General features: G+C 46.1%; 1 protein-coding gene across 1 annotated transcript in view; it reads right to left on the bottom strand.

Annotated features, from left to right (window-relative positions):
• TMEM237 (transmembrane protein 237) overlaps window positions 1-23,682 on the bottom strand; it is a 145,019-nt gene that overhangs the window by 53,209 nt on the left and 68,128 nt on the right. Inside the window, exon 6 of the mRNA XM_069613942.1 lies at window positions 14,143-14,266. Within this exon, the coding sequence (XP_069470043.1) occupies window positions 14,143-14,266 (124 nt within the window). The remainder of the gene's footprint in view (window positions 1-14,142; window positions 14,267-23,682) is intronic.

Consider the following 23,682-nt stretch of genomic DNA (forward strand, 5'->3'; position numbering starts at 1 on the left):
CTGAGAGGAACAGAATCAGCTCTACTCTCAATATGGGACGATCTAAAAATCCACGCAGACTCGGACAACAGCACTGCCTTGATACTCCTAGACCTATCGGCAGCATTTGACACAGTCGACCATGACAACCTCATAACGAGATTAGAAGGACTTGGAATAACAGACACCGCCCTACTATGGATCAAATCTTTCCTAACAAACTGAACAGAAACTCTATGGATGAAACCCTTCAAATCCAGCCCAAGCGATTCCACCTGTGGAGTACCACAAGGATCATCCTTCTCCCCACTACTATTCAACATCTACCTGTACCTACTGATCAGAATCATCAAAAGCCATGGCCTCACCTGCTACAACTACGCTGATGATACACAAATAATCTTCAAAATACAAGACAACACGGAAAGAAACTCAACGGTAGAAAACTGCCTCTGCGATGTATTCTTCTGGATGAAATCCAATTCCCTCAAAATCAACCCAGGCAAAACTGAAATAATGATAGTCACAAAAAATGGAGGAGAAAACCAATTCATCTCTTGGCCAAGGGAACTCGGGACAACCCCAGGACTCTCAGCGATTGTTAAAAATCTGGGGGTTCTAATGGACAATAATCTCACGCTAGAGCCACAAGTAAACGCTCTCCTCAAGAAATGCTTCTTCCTCCTGCGAGCGGCAAAGCAAATCTTACCGTTCTTATCGTTCGCCAACAAAATTACCACCATCATCGCCCTCGTCATGTCCAAAGTAGACTACGCCAATAGCCTATACCTAGGCATGCCTGAACGACTCCTAAAAATACTGCAATGCATTCAAAACGCCGCAGCCGGACTACTTCTGAAACTACCCCGAAGAGAACACACCGCACCAGCGCTGAAAACACTACATTGGCTACCAATAAAACAATGAATAACATTCAAAACAATGTGCATTACGCACAGAGCAGTACACAACAAAGACGCTGAGTTCCTAAGAGACAAACTGCGGCTACATCAACCAACAAGAACGCTCAGATCAAGCATGGACATCCGCTTGGAACCGAAGCCCTACAACAAAAGAAAACTTGGAGGATCCTCCTTCTCTCACCAAGCCCCGAAACCTGAAACGACCTTCCGAAGTACATACGCAACACAAGAAACCACCTATTATTCAGGAAACTACTCAAAACCTGGTTCTTCACATCATAATTAAAAAGACTAGCCACAAGGGGCACAGACACAACTAAAAACATCAATGAGCGTAGAGTGACCGCGATACACACCGATTTATCAGTGGGAAAAACTGAGGTAAATATCCCAAGACATACGAAAGGACCAAATGGGATACAGTCGCAATACGACCAAAGACAGTAAATATAGCAAACTAAGACAAATCATCAAGAGGACCATGACCTTAACTATGACCTTACCTAACGGTCATAAGAACAAAACATAGAGAGAGAAAGGAAGCACTGCATCACGGGCCCCATTACAATGGATGAGAAACAGAATGTTTCAACACTACACACTGCCCACCAATACAAAGCAGGAAGCACAATGCCCCACCACAGAAAACCAACTAAACAATAGTCCCAAGGATGCTCACCCCAGGAAAATCAAAGAACCGGTCAGGACAGAAGGACAACACTGCAACACGACCCCGACCCGAACCATTCAAAGCCTTAACCGACCAGGGTCACACTAGATCACCGGAGAACAAATATCACCCACCCAGTCCCACACCTGAAGATTAGGTTCAGACGCACCCACCAATCCAAACTATACTCAATAGGATACAGGTGGATCAGCGCATCACCACCAAAACAAGTCGGGCCTCGAAGAATCAGCAACATCTGAATCCACATGTTCACAACTCTAACGGAATCATGAGTACCTGAACCAGGATACAGACCCCACTAACCCAACCCTCAATGTTCTGCATACTTAAACCCACACAAAACCACACAACCATCACTCTCCCAGCAATCCGCACATACTTTACAACACCGCATCAACAACACATAAACTTTAATCACAGCACTTGAGGCCTTCCTCCGATCCGATACTATCACCAAAGCCCAGCACTCGGTGTATACCGAGCTGAAGCTGCCAACAGCACACCACTTCTCCCACTCTCCTTCTCCCCTCCTCCCGACTAACCCTACCAACCCTTCATGTTTACAGATCCGCCAGAGCGCCTGGGGACCAATTCCGTTGGTAACGGTGCGCTAACATAACATAACATATCACAGCCACTGTAAAGAAGCTGCACTGGCTACACCCATTCAAGCATGCATTGTGTTCAAGAAAATCTGCATCTCCTTCAAAGCAGTCACAACCAAATCCTTCTCTGCCTGGTGTGAAGGCATCATGAAGCAAGACACAGGCAACAGATTCAATATTTACATACAATACTTTTATTAACTTAAATGTCAGGATGGAAAAAGGCCTAACCTGCCCTAAGCTAAGGTGGGATTGTCCTACCTAAATAAAAGTAAGAAAGGTCTGCGTCAGAGTTCAACGGAAGAATCGGTCTGTGTCCAACACCTATCTTGCCCTCACCACTAAACTATACAATGTGTAGGGATGTCGCAACAAAAAGAAACCACGTCCAACATAAAGTTCTGAGCCTCTTCCAGCTCTCAGCTTCCTTTCAGCTCCCTTCCCCCAAGTATAATGCAGTATCAACAAAAGGTTGCAAGGTTACCTCTTGAGGTCAGGATAACATAGTTTTAACCAGCACTCAGGGCTCCCTTCCCCAAGTTCCAAGTAACGCAGTTCCAAGCACAAAAAGGACATTGGTTGCAAGTCAATAAAGAGTTAAAGTCTCAGGGTTCCCTTCCCTAAGACTTAAGTTCACCAGCAAATCTCATGGCTCCTTTACCACAAGACTTAATTTCAGCACAAGAAAAATATATTTTGTCTCTTTAAAGTTCATTGTCTCTCTTGTGCCTTCTTTGTATGTTGAAACTGTGACTGTATCTAAATAATCTTTTAGCTTTGTTTCAATAATTAAAGTCCCTTTCACTTTAGGATACAGCACAATTGTTTTCACTTGTAGATAAAGTGCAATTCATTTTTAAGATACAGCATCTAGTGGTTTTAGTTGAAATGTACGTTCTGTTTTACTTCTGAATTTAGTAGGTAATAGTTCTGCTCTTTTGTGAGTTTTCACTAAGTTTTGTATTCATTAAACACAATTTGTATATGTTTTGGTCTTCAATGAGCATGGGTTGCACTGGTTAATATTTTTCCCGTTTGATATGCAAGAAAAAGTACATGGTTTGTATTCAAAATACCGTTTGTTCAACCCGTGGCGTAGTATTCCTTTAATTCACTTTAGTAAAGAATACTCTTCGGAGACCTTCACAAATGTGTTTTCACCTACACACGACTACTCTGATACAAATTATTCTTGGTTATTCAGTATTAAACAATGGATTGAATCGGAGATTTTCGAAAATGTGTTTCCTCAAACACACGACCACTCCAATACAAAGTATTCCTTGAATAATTCAGTTTAACACTCGCGCAACGGGTTACTCACTGGACAGGAACCCACTGGTCGTGTTCAAAGGCTTCACACCAGTCTGGATAATGCAGCCTTCTGCTCCTCACATCAGGGTCTCAGACCTGCCCCTCAGATACCCCTGTGTCCACGTCTCAGCACAGGGGAACAAGCATCTTGCACAAACACCAAAGGGGCAGCCTCTCCCTTCTTAGTATTCAGTTTGCTGCACAAAGGACCAGCTCCCATGCCACACCTACACCTGCCTTCCTGCTGCTGTTCCTGCCTCTTCTCCACGCATAGGCTTCCCTGTTGTCTCTCATACTGCTGCGCTGGTCTCCTTTTACAAACCTGCAGCCCCTCGACAGGCTGCAGGTATAGATTTCCAATGAACAGGACATGCCGGACCTTTACAGTTCCTAGCAGGCATCTTCCTTGTCCCAGTACGAGAGTGGTGACTGGGTGTGAATGAGTGTGGTCTTCATTGTTCCTAGTTGCCTCTTCTTCATCTCAGTACTGACAAGTGTCAAATATGGAGAAATTAGGGGAACAGGTGTATAGCCTATAGCAGCCCATTAAGATGTGAGAAGTGTTGGGTTGGTCACTAACAGGAAAAGGGGGCTACAATGTCTCACCCAAGGGCACCCCACTTGTATTACCCACGGACCGTCCAACCAGGTGATCCTCCCTTGCTTCCCCACCCCCAGGGTCGGGATCCAATAGCGATAGCCTTTCCCTGGCCACCTGCATAGAGGATCCCAGTGGTGTAGGAGTGGGAATACCCTTAGGTTTTTCACACTGGCCAAGAAACTTACCATTTCTGGAGACCAACGCACAACCAGAAATCACAGCACCTCCAGACTGGAAACAAAGAACTGGAAGTGAGAAAGATCTAGACAAAAATACTTTTGCTGCTACACATCCAGCCTCCGGAATAGATTGCCAATGCAGATAAAGACTGGCCCTCTCTGCTTTACATGTCAGGAAGGGCCTGAAGACCCTACACTTCAAAGAACATCTCGCTGATCGCACCGCTCAACCGTACTTCTCTCCCTATGGAGCTCCCTCCCACCTAACCTGCTCCACTGAAGCCATACCACCGTCTTTTTTACCCCTGCTCCCTATCTATGAACTCTTTGGTGAATCTCCTACATGCAGTGCTCCGTTACTTTTCAGCTTTATTTTTCGATTTAGAAATCCCACACACATAGCAAAAAGCAAAAGAGTATAAAATACTGCCCATGGGAAAGGATTCAGCATGACGAGCAGAAGTAAGGGTTGGCAGTTAAAGTGAGGACTAAACCAGTGAGCATGCGGGCAGCATTCGAATTGGAGTTGGTGCAGACAATCGATGATAAATGAGACGTTGGAGAAGTTTCAAAAGGAAGTGAAGACATGGAATGTCTGCGTGGATAGATTTTTTTCAAGGGGGAGAATCAGAGCTTGTTTAAAGGAATCAGGAAGTATCCAGAGGGGAGTGAGGGGTCAACGTCTTAGGCAGAGAAAGGGATGGAGAAAGCAATCAGGAAGAAGATGTATTAAAATTGCCCCTTCGAATCGATTGTGTCCTCCCACGTATTCCTCATCTTGTGATAAATCGTTATCTCCAGCTTTGCTGCTTCGGAAAAAAAATGTGCTCGAGGTCGTGGCGTCGATTGTCCCTCGACGTACTCCCTACTCTGTCGACGTCACCGATGGTATAAGTAGCTCGAGCCGCGCCCGTTGCTTCAGTTCTGTTTTCCCGATCGCTTCGCTATCGAGAACGGCGCGCTTCTATTTTCTGTGAAGAAAATGTCATCACCTTCGACACCCAGAACTGGGTTTAAAAAGTGTGCGGATTGTGGGTCTAAGATGTCGATTACCGATCCCCACCGGATTTGTCTCTGGTGTCTCGGTTCCAGTCACCGAACCGCCGACTGCGGCTCCTGCCAATCGATGACTGAAAAAGCTCTTCGTGAGAGGAGAGGTAAACTGTCGGTGGGGAGGGAGGTCTCTAAAAAGGTTTCGTCAAAAAAACATAAGAAAGCGACCGATTCTAAGGGATCAGATCGCCATAGGCACTCGAAGAGATCTCTATCTAGAAGTAGATCGAGACATTCTTCGTCGTCATCGAAAAAAATGAAGAGGAGACATAGATCTCCCTCATCATCTTCTTCCTCAGAGTCGACCGAAGAAATTTGTTGTCCGACTAAATCGGATTCTCCCAGTAAGTGGGAAGAATTCCGCAAAAAGATGATGGAGGCTTTCGAGAATGCAGCCTCGACCCCCTCGAAAGAACCTCGAAAAAGCCATACCCCTAAGGTCGCTCCATTGGACGACAAAGGGAAGTCCAAGGCTACTATGGCTAACACCAGTAGCGTCGAGGAATACAAAAAACCTCGAGTCGACGTAAAACCGTCGAAGAAACTTCGAGAGTCGAGCACCTCTCCAGTGCCGGCCAAGAAACACAAATCGTCGAAGACTTCGACGACTTCGATAATTTCGACACCAAAACCACATGCGTCATCGACGCCATTATCAAAGTCATCTTTGAAAACTTCGAAGACACCCTCGAAAACTTCGAGGGATTTGCCATTTTCCTTCGAAGCAGATGGAAGAGGAAGAAAGGAGATTCACTCCTTTGCCCAGATCAGACTTTTTCAAATCTATGTCTACAATTTATGAAGAGTCTGCTTCAGAAGAAGAAGACGAAGTTACTCCTTTGGAAGTTACTTATGGTACAAGACAAGTTCCTGAAGAACTTATTGACCAGGAATCCAGAATGAGAGACCTGAGTGCTACTCTACATTCTGCCAGTGGAGTTGACACATCCCCAGAATTAGAGTTTGCCAAACCTGATCCTGCAGAGCATGCAGATGCTGGGTACAGTGCTCTTATGACCAGGGTAGTTGAATACATGGGCTGGGGTAATACTTCACCCATTTTTGAACAAGATGACATGTCGGATATTATCGTCAAGGGACCTCAGAAGGATCCTGTTCTCCCTTTTCACAGGGCCCTTCAAAGGACTGTGGAGAAAAACTGGGAGAAACCAGAAACCATTGCTGCTGCAGACAGCACTTTTCCAAGAAAATACAGACCAGCTGGATCGGATCCTGAATATTTGAATAAACATCCGACTCCAGAGAGTTTAGTCATTCAAGCAGCATCCACTTCAAAACAAACTGCTTATCCAACTATCCCTCCAGATAGAGAGGATAAAAAAATTGACGCCTGGGCACGTAAAGTTTTCACGGCAGGCAGTATGGCACTTAAGTCGGCAAATGTCACCTGTACCCTAGCCAGGTTTACCCATACCCTGTGGGACTGTATTTCGGCGGCGGCTGATCATATTCCGGAAGGCGAGGAAAGGGAAGGCTTCCTGAATATAGTCAAAGACGGGAAGGAGGCAATGGGGGAATGCCTCCAGTCTGGACTGGATACTGCTGATAGTATCAGCAGATCCATGGCTGCAAGCGTTGTGCTACGCAGATTTGCGTGGTTGAAGAAGTCGGGATTTGCACCGGATGTGCAAGCTAGACTCCTCAACATGCCCTTTGATGGCTCGAGGCTCTTTGGCAGAAAGGCTGATGAAAGCCTTGAAAAACTTCAGACCTCGAAAGCGGCAGCTAAATCACTTAGCGCCTCTTTGCCCAACCTCTAAAACCCTATTCCGGCTCATCTTCCTGGAGGGGTCGTTCTTTTCGATACTACTCCTCTTTTGGTAGAGGAAGAGGACAGGCCTCTCAAAGGGGCAAAAGGAACTTCCCTCGTGGAACACAGGGAAGAGGTGCAAAATCAGCCTCAGGAGCGGCATCTGTACCCTCAGCCACTCCTGCAGCCGCCTCCAAATCCCTCTGAGACCTTGTTACACAAAACACCAGTGGGAGGCAGGATCTCTCAACATCTGAAGGAATGGCGGGGCATTACCTCAGATGCTTGGGCACTGGAAACAGTAGCCCAAGGTTACTGTCTCCCCTTTCTAAAAAGGCCTCAGAATCATCCACCAGGAGCCAATTCCGTCAAAATTCCAGATCCGCTCCTGTTGCAGGAAATTTTAACCCTGCTAGAGAAAGGTGCCATAGAACTGGTACCTGTAGCGGAGAGGAACAGGGGTTGGTACTCCCCATATTTTCTCATCCCAAAAAAGGACGGAGGACTGAGACCCATCTTGGACTTGAGAAACTTGAACAAGTTCCTCAGGAAGGACAAGTTCAAGATGGTGATTCTTTCTCAGATCCTTCAGGCTCTCCAACTCCAAGATTGGTTGGTATCATTGGACCTTCAGGATGCTTACTTTCATGTGCCTATCCATCCAAAGCACAGAAAGTACCTGAGGTTCGCGATTGGCAATTCTCATTATCAGTTTCGAGTTCTGCCATTCGGGTTGACCTCCGCCCCGAGGGTTTTCACCAAACTGTTGGCGGTTGTGGCAGCAAGTCTCAGGAAAGGAGGTATTCACATATATCCCTACCTGGATGACTGGTTGATCATAGCAAGTTCTCCAGAACAAGCTCAGGAACATCTTTTGATCACCTGCCACTTCCTCCACAAACTGGGCTTCTTCCTCAATTTCAAGAAGTCCCACATGATACCATCCCAGAAACTCCAGTTTATCGGAGCAGTCTTGGACACTTCATCAGGAAAAGCCTCGCCTCCCGAAGTGAGAGCTCTCCACATCCAGCAGATGGTAATTAATTCCAGAATGCCCAAAGTCTACCGGCCTTCGATTTTCTCAGGTTGCTCGGCCTCATGGCATCCTGCATTTTCCTAGTACCAGAGGCCAGGTTGAGAATGAGATCCCTTCAATGGGCACTCAGAACTCAGTGGTCCCAGTTCTCAGGGAATATGTCGGATCTTCTGCAAGTCCCGAGCGCAGTTGCTCAGGATCTTCTATGGTGGGCTTGCAACGACAACATTCTCAAAGGAGAGTCTTTTTGGCAACCATGGCCGGAGATAACGGTATTGACGGACGCCTCACTCATGGGGTGGGGAGCACACACCAACGATCTGACAGCCAGCGGTCGTTGGTCTCCATCGGAGTCCAAACTACACATCAACCTATTAAAGCTGAGGGCAATCAGACTAGCTCTGAAGGCCTTTCTGCCCTCTGTACTGGGAAAGAATGTTCTGATAATGACGGATAACACAGTGGCCATGTACTATGTAGGTGTAGGGTCACTGCCACTGTGCAGAGAGGCAATGCAGCTCTGGTTCTGGGCAATACGAGAAGGAATCTCTCTGTCGGCAATTCACCTAGCCGGAGAGAAGAACACGGCAGCAGACGCTCTGAGCAGGCAGAGCACGGTCTCTCACGAGTGGGAGCTGGCTCAGGAAGTCCTTCTGGAGATCTTCGCCCTTTGGGGAACCCCTCAAGTGGATCTGTTCGCCACCGCAATCAACCGGAAGTGCGATCAGTACTGCTCAAGGGAATTTCCTCAAAGAGGAGCTCTGGGAGACGCATTCATAGTGGAGTGAAAGTTTCTATTGCTGTACGCGTTTCCCCCAGTCCCTGTGATTCCTCAAGTAATCAGGAGGTTGAGAAAGTTCAGGAAAACCATGATCCTAATTGCCCCGGATTGGGCCAGGAGGACGTGGTATCCGGACCTTCTAGACATGTCCATCTGCCCTCCAATACGTCTTCCGCAAAGAGAGGATCTTCTCTCGCAAGAGGAAGGTCGGGTTCTCCATCCAGAGGTCAAAACACTCAACATTCATGCATGGTTTCTGAGAGGTTGAGATACAAGGATTGGGATCTTCCGGATGACGGAATGGAAATCTTGCTTTCGGCCAGAAGACCAGCAACAAAGTCTTTGTACCGATGTCGCTGGAATAGGTTTAGTAACTGGTGCAAAGACAAGGATGTGGACCCTTTTGAGTGTGGCACCCCAATGGTGCTTTCCTTTCTGCTACATCTAGCTAATCTGGGGCTCTAGATAGGAACAATAAAAGGATACCTTGCTGCACTGTCCATTTTCAAGCGCTCCTCGGAAGAGGTTCCATATTTCAAAATACTGTTAATAATTCAATTCTTAAAAGGGCTCACTAATGTATACCCTCCAGTCCCTTTTCATGTACCAGCCTGGGACTTAAATTTAGTATTAAAATTCTTGACTTGCATACCTTTTGAGCCTCTGCACTCATGTCCATTGAGGCTTTTGACTCTAAAACTGTCCTACTTGTGGCCCTATCATCAGCCCGCAGGGTTAGCGAACTTCAGGCTCTCTCATGCAAACCACCATATACTATTTTTTATAAAGATAAGGTAGTCCTTAAAGTTAAACCTTCATTTTTGCCAAAAGTAGTCTCGGACTTCCATTTGTCACAAATAATAGTACTTCCTACGTTTTATCCTCCTCCTCATCTGGGCAAAGAAGAGGAGAGATTACACAGATTAGATCCCAAGAGGGCTCTTAGTTTTTACATATCTAGGATGGCTAAATTGAGACAAGATGACCAACTGTTTGTGGGTTACACTGGTCAAAAATTAGGCTTATCTGTAACAAAACAGACAATTTCCCGCTGGATCATATTAGCCATAGTTGAATGCTACAGATTAGCGGGTAAAGAACCACCCGATGGGCGTCGTGCCCATTCTACAAGGGGAATGGCTACTTCTACGGCTCTAAAGAGGGGAGTCCCGGCAGCAGACATTTGTGCAGCTGCAACCTGGAAAACAATACATATCTTTGTTAAACATTTTTGTTTGGACACTGCCTCCTCTAATGAGGGTTTATTTGCAAAGGCAGTTCTGCATTCTGTCCACAAAAACTGAAATGGTACTCCCACCTCCAAAAATTGATACTGCTATGGGAGCCTATCACAAGATGAGGAATACGTGGGAGGACACAATCCATTCGAAGAACAAGTTACTTACCAACTGTAACGTTCTTTCGACTGGATGTTCCTCCCACGTATTCCTCATCGACCCTCCCATCCAACCCCACAGTACAGTTTACGTGTTCTTACACTTTCCTCCCACGAAGAATGTATCGGTCATGGGACACGCCTGGGTGTTCCTCCTATATATATTTCATCAAAAAAACAGAACTGAAGCATCGGGCGTGGCTCGAGCTACTTATACCGTCGGTGAAGTCGACAGAGTACGGAGTACGTCAACGGACAATCGACGCCACGACCTCAAGCACAGCGCCCTCTGCCGAGAAATTCTTTTTCCGAAGCAGCGAAGCTGGAGATAACTATTTATCACAAGATGAGGAATACGTGGGAGGAACATCCAGTCGAAAGAACGTTACAGTTGGTAAGTAACTTGTTCTTCTGTGCTTAAAATCCGTCGGCATAGCTTGCCACTGCTCTGGGCACTGGTACTGGACTTGACAGTTTGATATTAGCCCGCTTACAATACCTGTAAGGACAGCTGTGGGATTTTGCCTAAGTATGCGGGTAGCCTGGTATTGCAACTAGAAGAAAGCACATGCAGGTTAACACATGTGCTACACTTACAGCATCTATGCCTACAATGTGTAGCCTGCCCATGAGGCTCGAAGATATATGTTGGTAACGCTCCATGCACTTATAACTGTTTAAGTTAGACACTGTAACGCACAATGGTTACACGCAGGTATCATTGATATTGTGATTATTAGACTGATTTGGTTAGTGTTTGTGGAACGTGGGGGATATGTAGCAAGAATATAAAGGTAACCTGTCTATTGCGCTCCGAGAATCCCTTTAGCCTAGTTTATATGGTAGCCTGTGTTCTAGGACACCAAGTCTATTGCACTTGGTAGACTTAAGGGTAGTGTAAGGAAGACATGGTATCAAAGCAAGACAGACGCAAGTGATCACAGTTCAAGGGTGTTTATTAAACTGTAAAAATTGGTGAGAGAAATGCCTAACTTAAATCTAAGATGAGAGAAAGCTACGACCATAAAATAATAATAATACAGTCCTAGTGGAGTCTAATAAAAAAATAAAAAAAAAAAATAAAAAAAAAAAAAAAAAAAAAAAAAGGGACTATACTAAGAAAAACCTATTGCCAATCCTTACTGCTATGCTACAAAATAGTGTAGGATAAAGTTCACAAAGAAAGAAAGAAGTGTTCTCAAAATGATAAGTCAGGATGTTATGGCCGGGGTCTCCCTTCCCTACGTTTGAAGCATGGGACAAGGTGGGACTCTCGAGCACAGCACACTTCTGGGCTTCTCCGGTATGAGTTTACAGTTCCTTTTTCCAATATCGGGGCCTTCTGTGCCCAAGTCTCTTTTATGCAAAGTCTCTTGCTTCAGAGGGCCTGATGTATCACAAACCAAAGTTCCTTCTACTAATCTTCACTTCGGGCTATTACTCTTCGCCTGAGGATCCCCCACAGCCGGGCTCCAATCCCCTTCACAACGTCAGCCTCCCTCAATCAGACTCAGACAAACAGCTCACTGTGGACATCCCTCAGTCGGGTTCAGGTTTGTCACCACAATGCAGTTCACTTAGCTTTTCAATTCTTTCTCAACGTGTCAAAGACTTTTGACTGTCCAAGGGGTTTTGACTCGATCCTTGTATGACCACTTTCACATCTCTCGCTGGCCTCCCCCTAGGGCCTCTTTGTTCTTGTAATTTTCTCACTCAACATATCCTCCTTGTTCAGGAGTGGGGTATTGGTTAGAGTCTTTCGAATGAGCACCCACGCGGCGCCAGACCACTCTAACCCTAATACCTTGCTTGTTCACAAAAGACCTTTGTCTATTATCATCTTTTTTTTCTATGTAAATGTTGCTACTGCAACTTTGAGCTTAACACAGTCAGGTCCACTATCAGATTCCTCCGACTCACCGGTTGTGCTGAACTTGTTGGATTTTCTTCTGCTTGAGTCAAGGACGGTACCACGGTGGCAAGCTCTTTTCCCTGCCCTGGCTATCAGTGTGGGTGGGTCCTGTGTACCGTTGACATCTGCCACACCAACCACCAGCTGCAATTTCCGGTCTTACTGTTCTTTTATCGAAGGCTTCGCGGTTCTGGGTTGAAAATGGCAAGGGCAATTCCCTCCTTGTTGTCCTTTCGGTTTCCACCGCCTTTCTCCTCCATTTGAACTGCTGTCCCGGAATGTTTGCTTCCTTGTGTGTTCGGCCTTGCTCAAAGTGTTCTCTTGTGCTCTGTCTTTTATTCCTGTGGGAAAGGGAAGGGCCATCAGGTGTGTGTAGTTATAGGCAATTGCCTGACTCTGCCTTACCCTTGTGTAGGGACATGTCAAGTAAACGGCTCTGGTGTTAGTCCGTTGTCTTTCACAGTGTGAGAAAGTGTTTGTGTATGAAAGGAGAGGGTACAGTTTCTAAATATCCTATAGGGTAGGATGGGGAAAAGGTGTCATAAGGAAGGGGATACCGTGTCTCACCCTTCGGTGTCCCACTTCTACTCTCCGAAGAGCCCCCCACCCCATCCAGGTGATTCTCCCACGCTGGTCCACCCCCAGGAACTGGATCCAATAGCGATGGCCGTGTCCTGGCCACCTGGATGACAGATCCCCGGGGACTAGCGGATGAGACACCTTCAGGTTTCTCACAGTAGCCTGTCCATAGTGCCTAGAAAAGTCTATAAAGGTAGCTGGATTTTTCTTCCCCACAGAAAATCGGATGACACAGCGACATCCAAGATAAGCTCCATCTGGGCTTAAGGTTTGTATAAACGCACTACTTTGGTGGACATCAAATGCAGGCACGGATATCAATCGATGCACTCCAGAATGCAGCTGTGACTATGACAAATTCGATCTAACGGGTCACATAACTGCTTCACACTGAAACACCAGACTTCCCTTAACACCTCCGCCATTAGAATACACAACAACCTATGAAAAATGTCGGTCTAGCTGGGTACATATCAAGTCTCCTGCACTAGAGCTCTGTCGTGACCTACCTCAGCACACACCCAAGTGCCTGACCTCTTAGGTTGCTAACTGAAGCCCAGCTAGCCCTCCCAAGTCATAATCTTGATCAAATGCACATACGCATCGTAAGCCTCCTCTGAAAACCTTCCCACACCTGGACTTCAGTCCCCGAGGGCATTCCTACCACAAAGCGCTTTGAGGCCATAGAAATGGGAAAAGGCAATATATATATGACTACTACAATACAATAAATGGGAGCAGCGGTAGCAAACACCCATATTAGGAAGAAGACAGACATGCAGGTTAGGAGGTGGGTGAGCAGGGCATGAGATAGGGGCACACATAATAGGTGCCAAATGAAGAAGGAAGATGGTGAGGGCACAAAGCGGCAAATGTTATTTCATTCATCAAGATAGGCAAGTAAGCAAAGTCAGAGGTGAGCAGAAAAAGAACGTGTTAGCAATGTATTATTTTCAGACAACAATTTAGGAAAATACACCTAAATGTGTCATTTTTGTGTTCCCATTTAAGACGGCTCTTCATAACCTAAGGCAGTTGTAAGGTACATATATATTTATTTTTTAACAGAATAAGAATAATAAACAATTACTTTTCTGCTCGCAGATTTCGAACTTGCTACTGTGTATTCTTGCTATGCATTTGGAGCCAGCCAAATGATTATAAAGAACACAAACCTTTCTTTACCTAAGTATCAGATTCACCCTTGTTGCTATGGCCAGAATCACATATTAACTTCATTTTGGGATTTCAGCATGCCCGTGGACACCGTGCTACGGCCAACACATGCAGATAAAGATCCCTTCTCTAGCCTGCCTACATACCTATACCCCCGATGTACTTTCAGTGCAACATCCTTAGTGGTCCATGAAGGCTTCACATCCATGTAAACATTTACTTGCTCTGAAGGTCTAGTTAATTCTGAGCGATCAGCTGCTTGGAAACGACCTATGGTGATTAGAAAATGGGAAACAAAAGTTAATCACCATCATCACATCTTGTTAATTCGGATTGAAAAATACATTAAACACATTTATAAAGCAGAGCATTATAATATAGACACAAAGTCCCAAAAATATACATTAATTATCCTTCAATAGTGCAATCTGCAAAAGGTATACCAATATTTACCCTTAAGTAATGTATTGCACATTAGAGGAGTTAAAAGTCCTAATTGGGGATAGTTAAATCATATCATCGATAAAACACAGTTAAAATCAATATACTAAAAGTCCAGACATTCATAACATGTTAATATTTTAAAGTGCTAACAAAATACTAGCCAGCATACAAAACAAATCATAAATGCATATTAAGCAATCTGTTCTAGTTTAGTTCTTGTTGTTAAAGCAGTTTTTATAAAGACTAAAAGCTTGTGTTAGGCCAACGGCAATGTTAACCAGATTCTGTACTATGCCTGCCCAATGTCATATGTAAATAGTATATGCAATGTAGATATTACCTCTATGTAAATGTAATCATCTATGCTATGTTACTGTAAGAAATGTGTCCAGATTCCTCAGGGTTTGGAGCGCTATATAAATAAACATAATACAATACTTATAGTCCCTCAGAATGAGTGATCTCAGAAGTGACTAGTGGACCTCTAGTCCATAGTCCCCTTTCTGATGAGATGGATTTACAACGCCCAAAGTGTAAAACAGGCAAGTACTCCAATGCATGACGTTCAGTAATAACACTTCAGGGTAAGGCTGAAGATGCAGGAGCTACGAGGGTGCCAAACTTGGTGAAGTCTGCAGTATCATTGGGATAAGGTGTTGCTGAGGCATTAAGCTTCCAGATGAGATCTAGAAAATATGACCTCTTGGCTAGAGACATCATCAGCCTCTGGACCAGGGCTCAGTGCAATAAACCTGGGAAGCAATCAGGATCTGCACTGCCATCCTCACCAACATGATGAGGATCGAATCTTAGTGAAAATGGAGACATGGCTGTGGGCTCTCAAAGTGCAGGATGAAGGAATCCAGGAAGAACTAGAAGGAGTGTTCCTTTCTGCTATGCGCATGAAAGACAGACTCAGATTAAACTGCTTTCCAGACATCTCTGTGGAGTAAAGCGACAGTGATAGCTTGGGTTGTTCCTCTGTGTTAAGTGTTGATGTGCCCAAGATCGCATATAAAAATGCCTCAGTGGGATTCTCACAGGCAGCTATTTGGAGTACTACTCAATTTGCGACACAACCCTAGCTTGCAGAGATCTAAAGTGATGCCCCTGTACCATTCAACAACAGGCTCAGAAGTGCCCACAGAATAAATCTTAATGAGAGTGGTGTAGGGAACCTTGGGGACCGACCCCCAAGTACCAGGAAGAATGCCGTTTACAGCCCTACGATACCGGAGCATCAATTTAAAGCTATTTCGGTGCAAATTCCCATGACACCCTCAACCCGCTGACTGGAGTTAGCCCCTGTAAGGGAGATCGTAGGGATTGCCCCCATTCTGATTGTGGCCAGACGCCTTAGATCAGCATGGGATCCCCCCCAAGCCCGGTGACTCCAAGGAAGGTGTCACCGGGGTGGGGTGTTAAGAATAAAGGTGGAGCAGGACTTTCCGGTTTCTTGTTCCCTCTCCGAATTTCATAAAATGCTTAATGCTAGGGTCTACTAAACGTCCTCTCTCAGTGCTTGAGGCATTCCCAACTGTTCAAACAATGGGTAAACCACAGAGCGTAGTAAAGGATCAAGCAGTAGTCCGGCCCAGCCACTAAGCAGAAAGCACGGGCGAACAAGGTGGGGCTATGCCGTTTACAGACATGATAAAAGATAAACCTACTTTGCCAAGTGGACGGAAGCTTCTGAGGTTGGGGAGCTTCCAGCAGAAACAAAAAGAGGAGAGAAAGCAAAAATAAAACAAAAGGAAAGCTGCCATGCACAGAGGCGTCTGCTCCCACCGGCGCAGAGTCAAGTATTGAAAGGCGAAGCCGAAGGGTATAGTCAGTGTGAGCAAGCTGTATTGGTTCTGTGGAGGAACATTTTTTTAAATGATTGTTTTGCTATGCAAAAGTCTCCAGTGCCCCCTCTCCCCCGCACCCCCATCACCTCCACTCACAGGATGAACATCATAAATGTATGTAGGAAAGGGAAAGGCATGTAAGAATAAAGGCTTGAACTCAACCTGAGGGTATGTCAAGTCAAGGGACAAAGATGATTCCACTCCATGAGTCTTCTTACCCACACATAGTTCCTAAAAGACGCACACAGCCCATACCACACCCTTTCATAATGCCTTACCAATTATGAAGTAATCCTGAAAGGAACCTTGTATAGCTGCCAAAAGTTGCCTCGCTTCCAATTGATTCATATAGCTCCACACCCCCCAAAACATCATTCCATTGCTCCAAAAAGACCCTCCAAAAGCTTACACTAGACTTCCCATATTACACAATAGTCTCATGTATTGCCCCACAAGAATCTCTAGTAAATCCCAAAAGACCTTAAAATAATTCCTAGACAACCCTCTTAGCCTCCAAAAGACTTGTGCCCTAAATACTTGAAAATCCCACTGGCTCGCTGTGGCGTACATGATCCTTGCACAGCCTTCAGGGCTATTTATCAACAATAACGACGCAGATTTTTTAAATGAACCCGACAGACCCCCACCCAGTTCAATGTCTTGTCTGCCCCTCGGTCATTTGTATATCGGCCACTTGCATTCCACTTTTTCTGGTTTAATGTTCTCCTGATATACCTCTTGTCTAGTAATGACACAGGCACTCTGAATGCTGATCAAAGCAAAGTCACAGTAGAGACATTCCAGCACTGGATCAGTCTGGCATGCTTGAAAGGGAAGGGATTGGTAAATTGGATGTAGGGGGACTCTCGCCAAGTGGCTGCATGTGTGGTTGGGTGATGTAGTCATGCTGTCCTCTTTTTCTACCCACCTTTATTTCAGAAGGCCTAAATTGTCATCTTTTCTTTGGTTGTCTGAATTCTCATAAGATGCTGCCAACTGTTAGTGAATACGGCCCCATCTCTCCAGGTCTAGGTTATGTTGACCTTTCTTTCAGAACCCCTAATGTCCTTCTGCCCATCAAGATGTCTTCTACAGCCAAAGGCTTTACAGAGAGGTGTCCCCCCGCCAGCCTCCGACCCCCCCCAACCTTTCTCTTTCAAACCCATACAGCAAAAAGACATCAACATAATGAGGAATATCAAACCCTCTAACTGTAAAGGTGATGCATGCCCAGCTACCCTCATCAAGGACTGCACTGAAGCACTAGCTCCTTTCCTGACAGTCTTTGTCAATGCTTCCTTTGCCACGGGGAAAGTCCCCGCCTCCCTCAAAGAAGCCTGGGTCCGCCCTCTATTAAAAAAAACAACTCTTGATCCCACCTCCCCTAACAACTATAGACCCATCACCACTGTCCCATTCCTCCTCAAAATACTGAACAAAGCAGCCCATCTGCAGGTTCAGCATTTAATTGAAGAGAATAAACTCGTAGGTCTCCGACAATCTGGCTTCCGCCCCAAACACGGGACTGAAACTGCGCTACTTAACTTGAAAAACCAGATGGATGACGCCAGAGACATGGGCAAACCAGCACTTCTCCTACTTCTCGTCCTATCAGCGGCCTTCGACCTTGTAGACCATGACGTCCTATGCCACCACCTCTCTGCCACCGCTAAATTCTCCCCTGAGGCCACAGCATGGATCACGTCCTTCCTACAAGACAGAACCATGCAAGTATTCTCTGGCTTAGGCTCCGCCTCACCCACCATCATCCTCTGTGGTGTGCCCCAAGGCTCCTGCCTCTCCCCCACTCTCTACAACATCTTCACACGACCCCTCTTCCTCATCCTCAACGCCATGGGCATCTCCTACACCAACTACGCTGACGATACCCAGATCCTCCTCACCCTCACTGGCAACTATGACACTGACTCACTGACCCTCAACAACCTCTACAACACCATCCAAGCCTGGATGGCAGACAATGGACTATGCCTCAACTCCGACAAGACCGATCGCCTAATGGTAGGCTCCCCCGACACGCAAAAAAATCTAGACTCCCAATTCAGTCATTTCACCATTGACTCCATTAAAATACCTGTCTCAGACTTGGTCAAAACTCTTGGTGTCTACTTGGATTCCAACATCTCCATGGACAGACAAGTCAACGCAATAGCCTCCTCAGCTGCGTACCACGCCAAACTGATCAACGCAGTCAGACCCTTCCTCTCCAAAGAGAATTGCACAAACATAGCCAGAGCAATCACTGGCTCCAGGCTAGATTACTGCAATGTACTCTTCTTAGGAACTTCCAACAAAAACCTGGAAAGGCTACAAATCATACAGAACAATGCCCTCCGCGCTGCCCAAGGTATCACGAAAAGAGAACACATCTCTGAGGCCAGAAAACTAGCCCACTGGCTACCAATAAGGGAAAGAATCATCTTCAAAGCTCTGACACTGATCCACAAGTGCATCCACCTCACCGCACCGGTCTACCTCTCACAAAGAATCCACCCCATCTCCTCCACAAGGCCAACCAGGTCACCATATACCAACATGCTCTGTGGGCCACTAGTAAAAAGAGCCAGAGCTGGAGGATCCAGCTTCCCTTATCTTGCACCATCACACTGGAATGCCCTACCGCCCACAATCCGAGGTGAGCCCTCCTTCATTGCCTTCCGGAAAGCTATGAAAACCTTCCTCTTCACATAAGGTCTCTCGGCGGACCATGTTTGCCAATAAACTGTCTGTAATGTAATAACCAAAGATGCATGAGCTGTAATGACTAATCTGTTTGTAGCAATCATAATGTGCCAATGACTGCTACCAATCCTGTACCCCCTGTAACTAAGTTCCTGCAAGTAACAGCGCCACAATGCCCCTGGGCTGTCTGCGCGCTATATAAATAAATAAATAAATGGCAGAGTGAAGCAGAGTGTTGGCAGTGTTGGAAACGCTGCTTTTGGATCCCATCTGCTTCGTTTTACAAGGAAGTCCTTTTTTCAGCTTTAAAGACTCTGCTCCGGTCGCGGAGCGACGCGGAGTGAAGCAGAGTGTTGGCAGTGTTGGAAACGCTGCTTTTGGATCCCATCTGCTTCGTTTTACAAGGAAGTCCTTTTGTCAGCTTTAAAGACTCTGCTCCGGTCGCGGAGCGACGCGGACTGAAGCAGAGTGTTGGCAGTGTTGGAAACGCTGCTTTTGGATCCCATCTGCTTCGTTTTACAAGGAAGTCCTTTTTTCAGCTTTAAAGACTCTGCTCCGGTCGCGGAGCGACGCGGAGTGAAGCAGAGTGTTGGCAGTGTTGGAAACGCTGCTTTTGGATCCCATCTGCTTCGTTTTACAAGGAAGTCCTTTTTTCAGCTTTAAAGACTCTGCTCCGGTCGCGGAGCGACGCGGAGTGAAGCAGAGTGTTGGCAGTGTTGCCAGGGGTGCACGGGGTGCACGGGTACACCCTCAGTGCAGTCGGAACTGGAAACCTTTATGACCACGCTGGAGCCCGGCCCTTCTGGGTTGATTATGGAAGAAGTTGCGATCCTTCAAGGAGGCGGTGACGTAGCACACCCGCTTACAAGACAACAGAGGCGCATCCTGGCAGCCGGTGGAGGAGGGACCACTGAGCCATGGGCGCCCCATATGGCAAGCAACGGCAAACATCGCAAAAGGGTAAGCGCCTCCACTCCTTCCATATCCCCAATAAGCACTGAACCCTTCTTTGACTGCTGCCCAACAAACTCCCCAAAAACTGTAATGAATGTACCTTCACTAATGCTAAGGCACGCAGCTTATGGCCTGATCCCGGTGGGTGACCACTATAGGTACACAGTTCCAGACGTCTTTTCAGAAGGCGAGACTGATGTTGAAGCTGGCAGACGATTGCACAACAATGTGCAACAAACATACACAACTCACAGTCGAGAGAGCGAGGGCGTAGGCGAGCCCCCATGTGTTAAGCCCCTACAAGTCCTGGCAGGTCTAGCAGTGGCAAATAACAAGAAGGGTCTAGCGGGGGGCCACAACATAGTGGAGGGGCTTGTGATCTACACCGCGGGAGCGCAAGCATGGCCCCCCGCCTGGCTCAGTTCCACGGCGAGCCCCGCGGACGCCAACGAAAACGACACAATCGCGCATGACCATATTGAAACCAAAGCACTGTTGAACCCACAATGTGGAATCGGTCTCGACAGTGCGAACCCATTAAGGTACTTGCAAGTAGAATCCGGCACCGCAAATAGAACGGACCGGCCCAGCTCGGCTAACTTTTTGGACCAAGTCTCTAGCCCTGGGACAAGTTCTAACCGGCGGAGCTCGATCGCCGTTGCGAACAAGGTCCTAAAAGACCTTATTGAAATTAACATCAGATTGGGAAGCCAACAGAGCTCTGAGAACACAGCCAAACCTCCATTGTCTGAAATTCATGAGTCCTCAAAACTAAACGAACAGGAGAGCTGTGCACCTAATCCCGTGAAGGTGAACGTTGTCTCCCTCCCCACCACAACACAAGGAAAAAATCAAAAGAGCATCCTGTGGGCGAACCCACTGACGAAAAGGAAAAGAACCGACTCTATGAATGACGATGACAGCGATCAGCTGCCAGTTTCACAAAAAAGACATGCGGATGTAAGCGACTCAGCTCTCCAAATCATAGCCACACATGATGGTACCCCTTCCTTAGTCCTAGCTGGTTCCCCCCCTGTTGATTCGCGCTCAAAGGAATGCAAACTACACAGAAGGAAACACAAAGCTGATAAATCAAAGGTAAGCACTCAAGAAAAGGCTAGTGCTTCAACACAGTATTTGGCGGAGTGTCTATCGAGAGAAATTACAAGAGAGTTAAACACTCTGATAATGGCCGCACACACTACATCGATGCTGCCATATGTGAAATTATATGAACAACTGAATGAGAACATCAAGGACCAATCCACGCTCCTGGCTATGTTAAACTCGAAAATGATAAACGTGGAACAAGAACTAAATTTAATGAAACAAGCGAAGCTAGATGAACATTTAAGAACTGAAGCAAATGTAAGGATAATAACGGAGCACACTAAGAACAGTGCGTCCGACAAACGACTATTCGCAGAAGTAGCTCGTGAAGCCATTGGATTACTAAAACTACAGAAGTCACACACTTCCTGTAAGTGGCTAGCTCCAAAAGAGAACAAAGACTCCTGTGTAGCGACTGAGGAGGTGACACAGGTTGTTAACGCACCCAACCCAGACACTTGTTACACATCTCTAGACACAGGGAATGTCGGACAGAGTAACATGAAAGAGTCAAGGAGTGAAGAGAGTGGCGAAAAAAATGTACCCATGAAATGTAAACAAAAACTAAATCGACCTAACGATGTCACCTCCCTAAAAGACAAAGCTACAAGGAAAAGCGGTGAAGAACCGTTGAATGAGAGAAATGCTTCATCAGACTCTGCTTCTCGAAACCCGGAAGGTGACATGGAAATGAACCCATCTCAACTGCATGATGAGCATCGTGGGCTTGCCAACCATCTTACACCTGAGCCCTCCATATTCTCTGGCGCCAGTCCTGACACACCTGCCTCCCAAGAGGTTCTTAGTATGGCCGTCCAGAACCAAAATTTAGTGAATCCATCAAATGAGAAGGATGAGAACGGCTCTGGAAGTGAACAAATGAACAATGTGGCCGTCATCTCCAAAGAAATGTTTTCCATCTTTTCAAAATCATTAGACTCCAATGCAGCTACCAAAGCGAGAGAGCCCACAATGGGTAAAAAAATCGAAAAACACGAAGAAAAGAAAAACCCAAACAAGATCAAGTGTGCGCTCCTTTCTAAGGAACATAAAAGGCTTTTGCACAACAATACCTGACAAGCAAAACGTCGGCGTCCCAGTAAAGTCCATCTCTGGCAACGTGAAGACTCCCTCAATAATTGACAAACTAAACAGCCAGGAAGTAACCAAAGCACAACAAATTGAAGGTTTGGGAACCACAAAGGACCCAGCCGAATCCCCGTCCACTGAAACTCAGAGTTCCTCAGAGGATCTCCTTGACCTCTCAACGTACGAGGACTGCGAGGATGATCCAGAAGTCGAGAACGTTGTGTCCGAGGCGGCTCGAAATAAAGACTACGCACCACCAGGTGCTGCTATAAACATCGACCTCAGTTCAATACCGAGTAAAGAGAAATTGCCATCCTCAAAACACTATCAGCCTGATCACCTTATAAGCAAATCAGCCCCAAAATCCTGCTACATAGCTGTGAAGAAGTCAACAAACCAACCTAGATGCGTCACAATGGACATGCTGAGTCAAGCTGGAAGCAGGCCAATTTGTCCAGAAAACAGAGTCCCAGAGTGCATCACGCTAGAAGCAAGAAGAGCCTCAATCATAGCCCTAAAGAAACGTGAATCGCTTGACATGCCTCGCACCTCTCGTAACACGGATCTCCTAAAATACGAGCAAAACCTCATAGCCCTGGAGGCTAAAATGGCCTTAATGGATGCTGATATATCTGAAATCTGCCTATCTACCAGGAGTAAACCCGGAACTGAAATCCGGAAAAACAACAATCTCTTAGTCCAACGAATGTTGAAAGACCCATCACCACCCAAAAAGAGCCTCCATGATATGTGCTCACTCGCGACTGAAAACACACGGTCCATCGCAAGACTTAATGTCGCTGGCGGGAAAGATCATGGTAACCAATTGCGAAGTAATAAGAAAATGGGGAAATACATGCTGCGATTGGAAAGAATAGTGAGAGAACAAGATGGTCTCCTCCTAAACAGGAAAAATGTGATGAGATTATTACATCACATTCCGCAACTGCGAACCATCACGTCCGACGACATTCAAATTGTGGAATTTGAAGATGAAAAAAATAACGACTGTGTGATTCTACACATAGCGTCAAAAATCATTCGTGACTCACTTCTGAACACCGGTGCCACAATGAATTTGATGGGGTTCGACATAAACGAGATTCAGACTCTCAAAGAGTCGGAACATCTGCCAGATAAACAACTGCCATCAAGAGGCAAAACCACATCAAGCAGCAGTCCCGCATCACTAGCAGAAGATTGCAGCACAGAGATTAAACCTGTCATCCTAAGGAGACTACCTGATGATGCTACTCTAAAGACACCGGACGAATCAATCACAACAATGATGGGGCCTCTCAACTCTACAAGCGGGAGGAAACCCACTTCACGATATGAAGATCTTGACTGGTCTTGGGTCGCCAAAACCATAAACAATCCAAAAAACAGTTAACGCCAAAAGTCAAATGCGTATGGCAATTTATGTATAGCGTCATGGAACACACGCGGGCATACGCATTTGTTTGAAGAAATCCCAAACGACCTGAAAGTCATAGATTTACTGTGTCTTCAGGAGACTTGGCTAACGGAACCTCC

Source organism: Ambystoma mexicanum, chromosome 9 (assembly GCF_040938575.1).
Source record: "Ambystoma mexicanum isolate Mex_15411 chromosome 9, UKY_AmexF1_1, whole genome shotgun sequence".
Lineage (NCBI taxonomy): Eukaryota > Metazoa > Chordata > Amphibia > Caudata > Ambystomatidae > Ambystoma > Ambystoma mexicanum.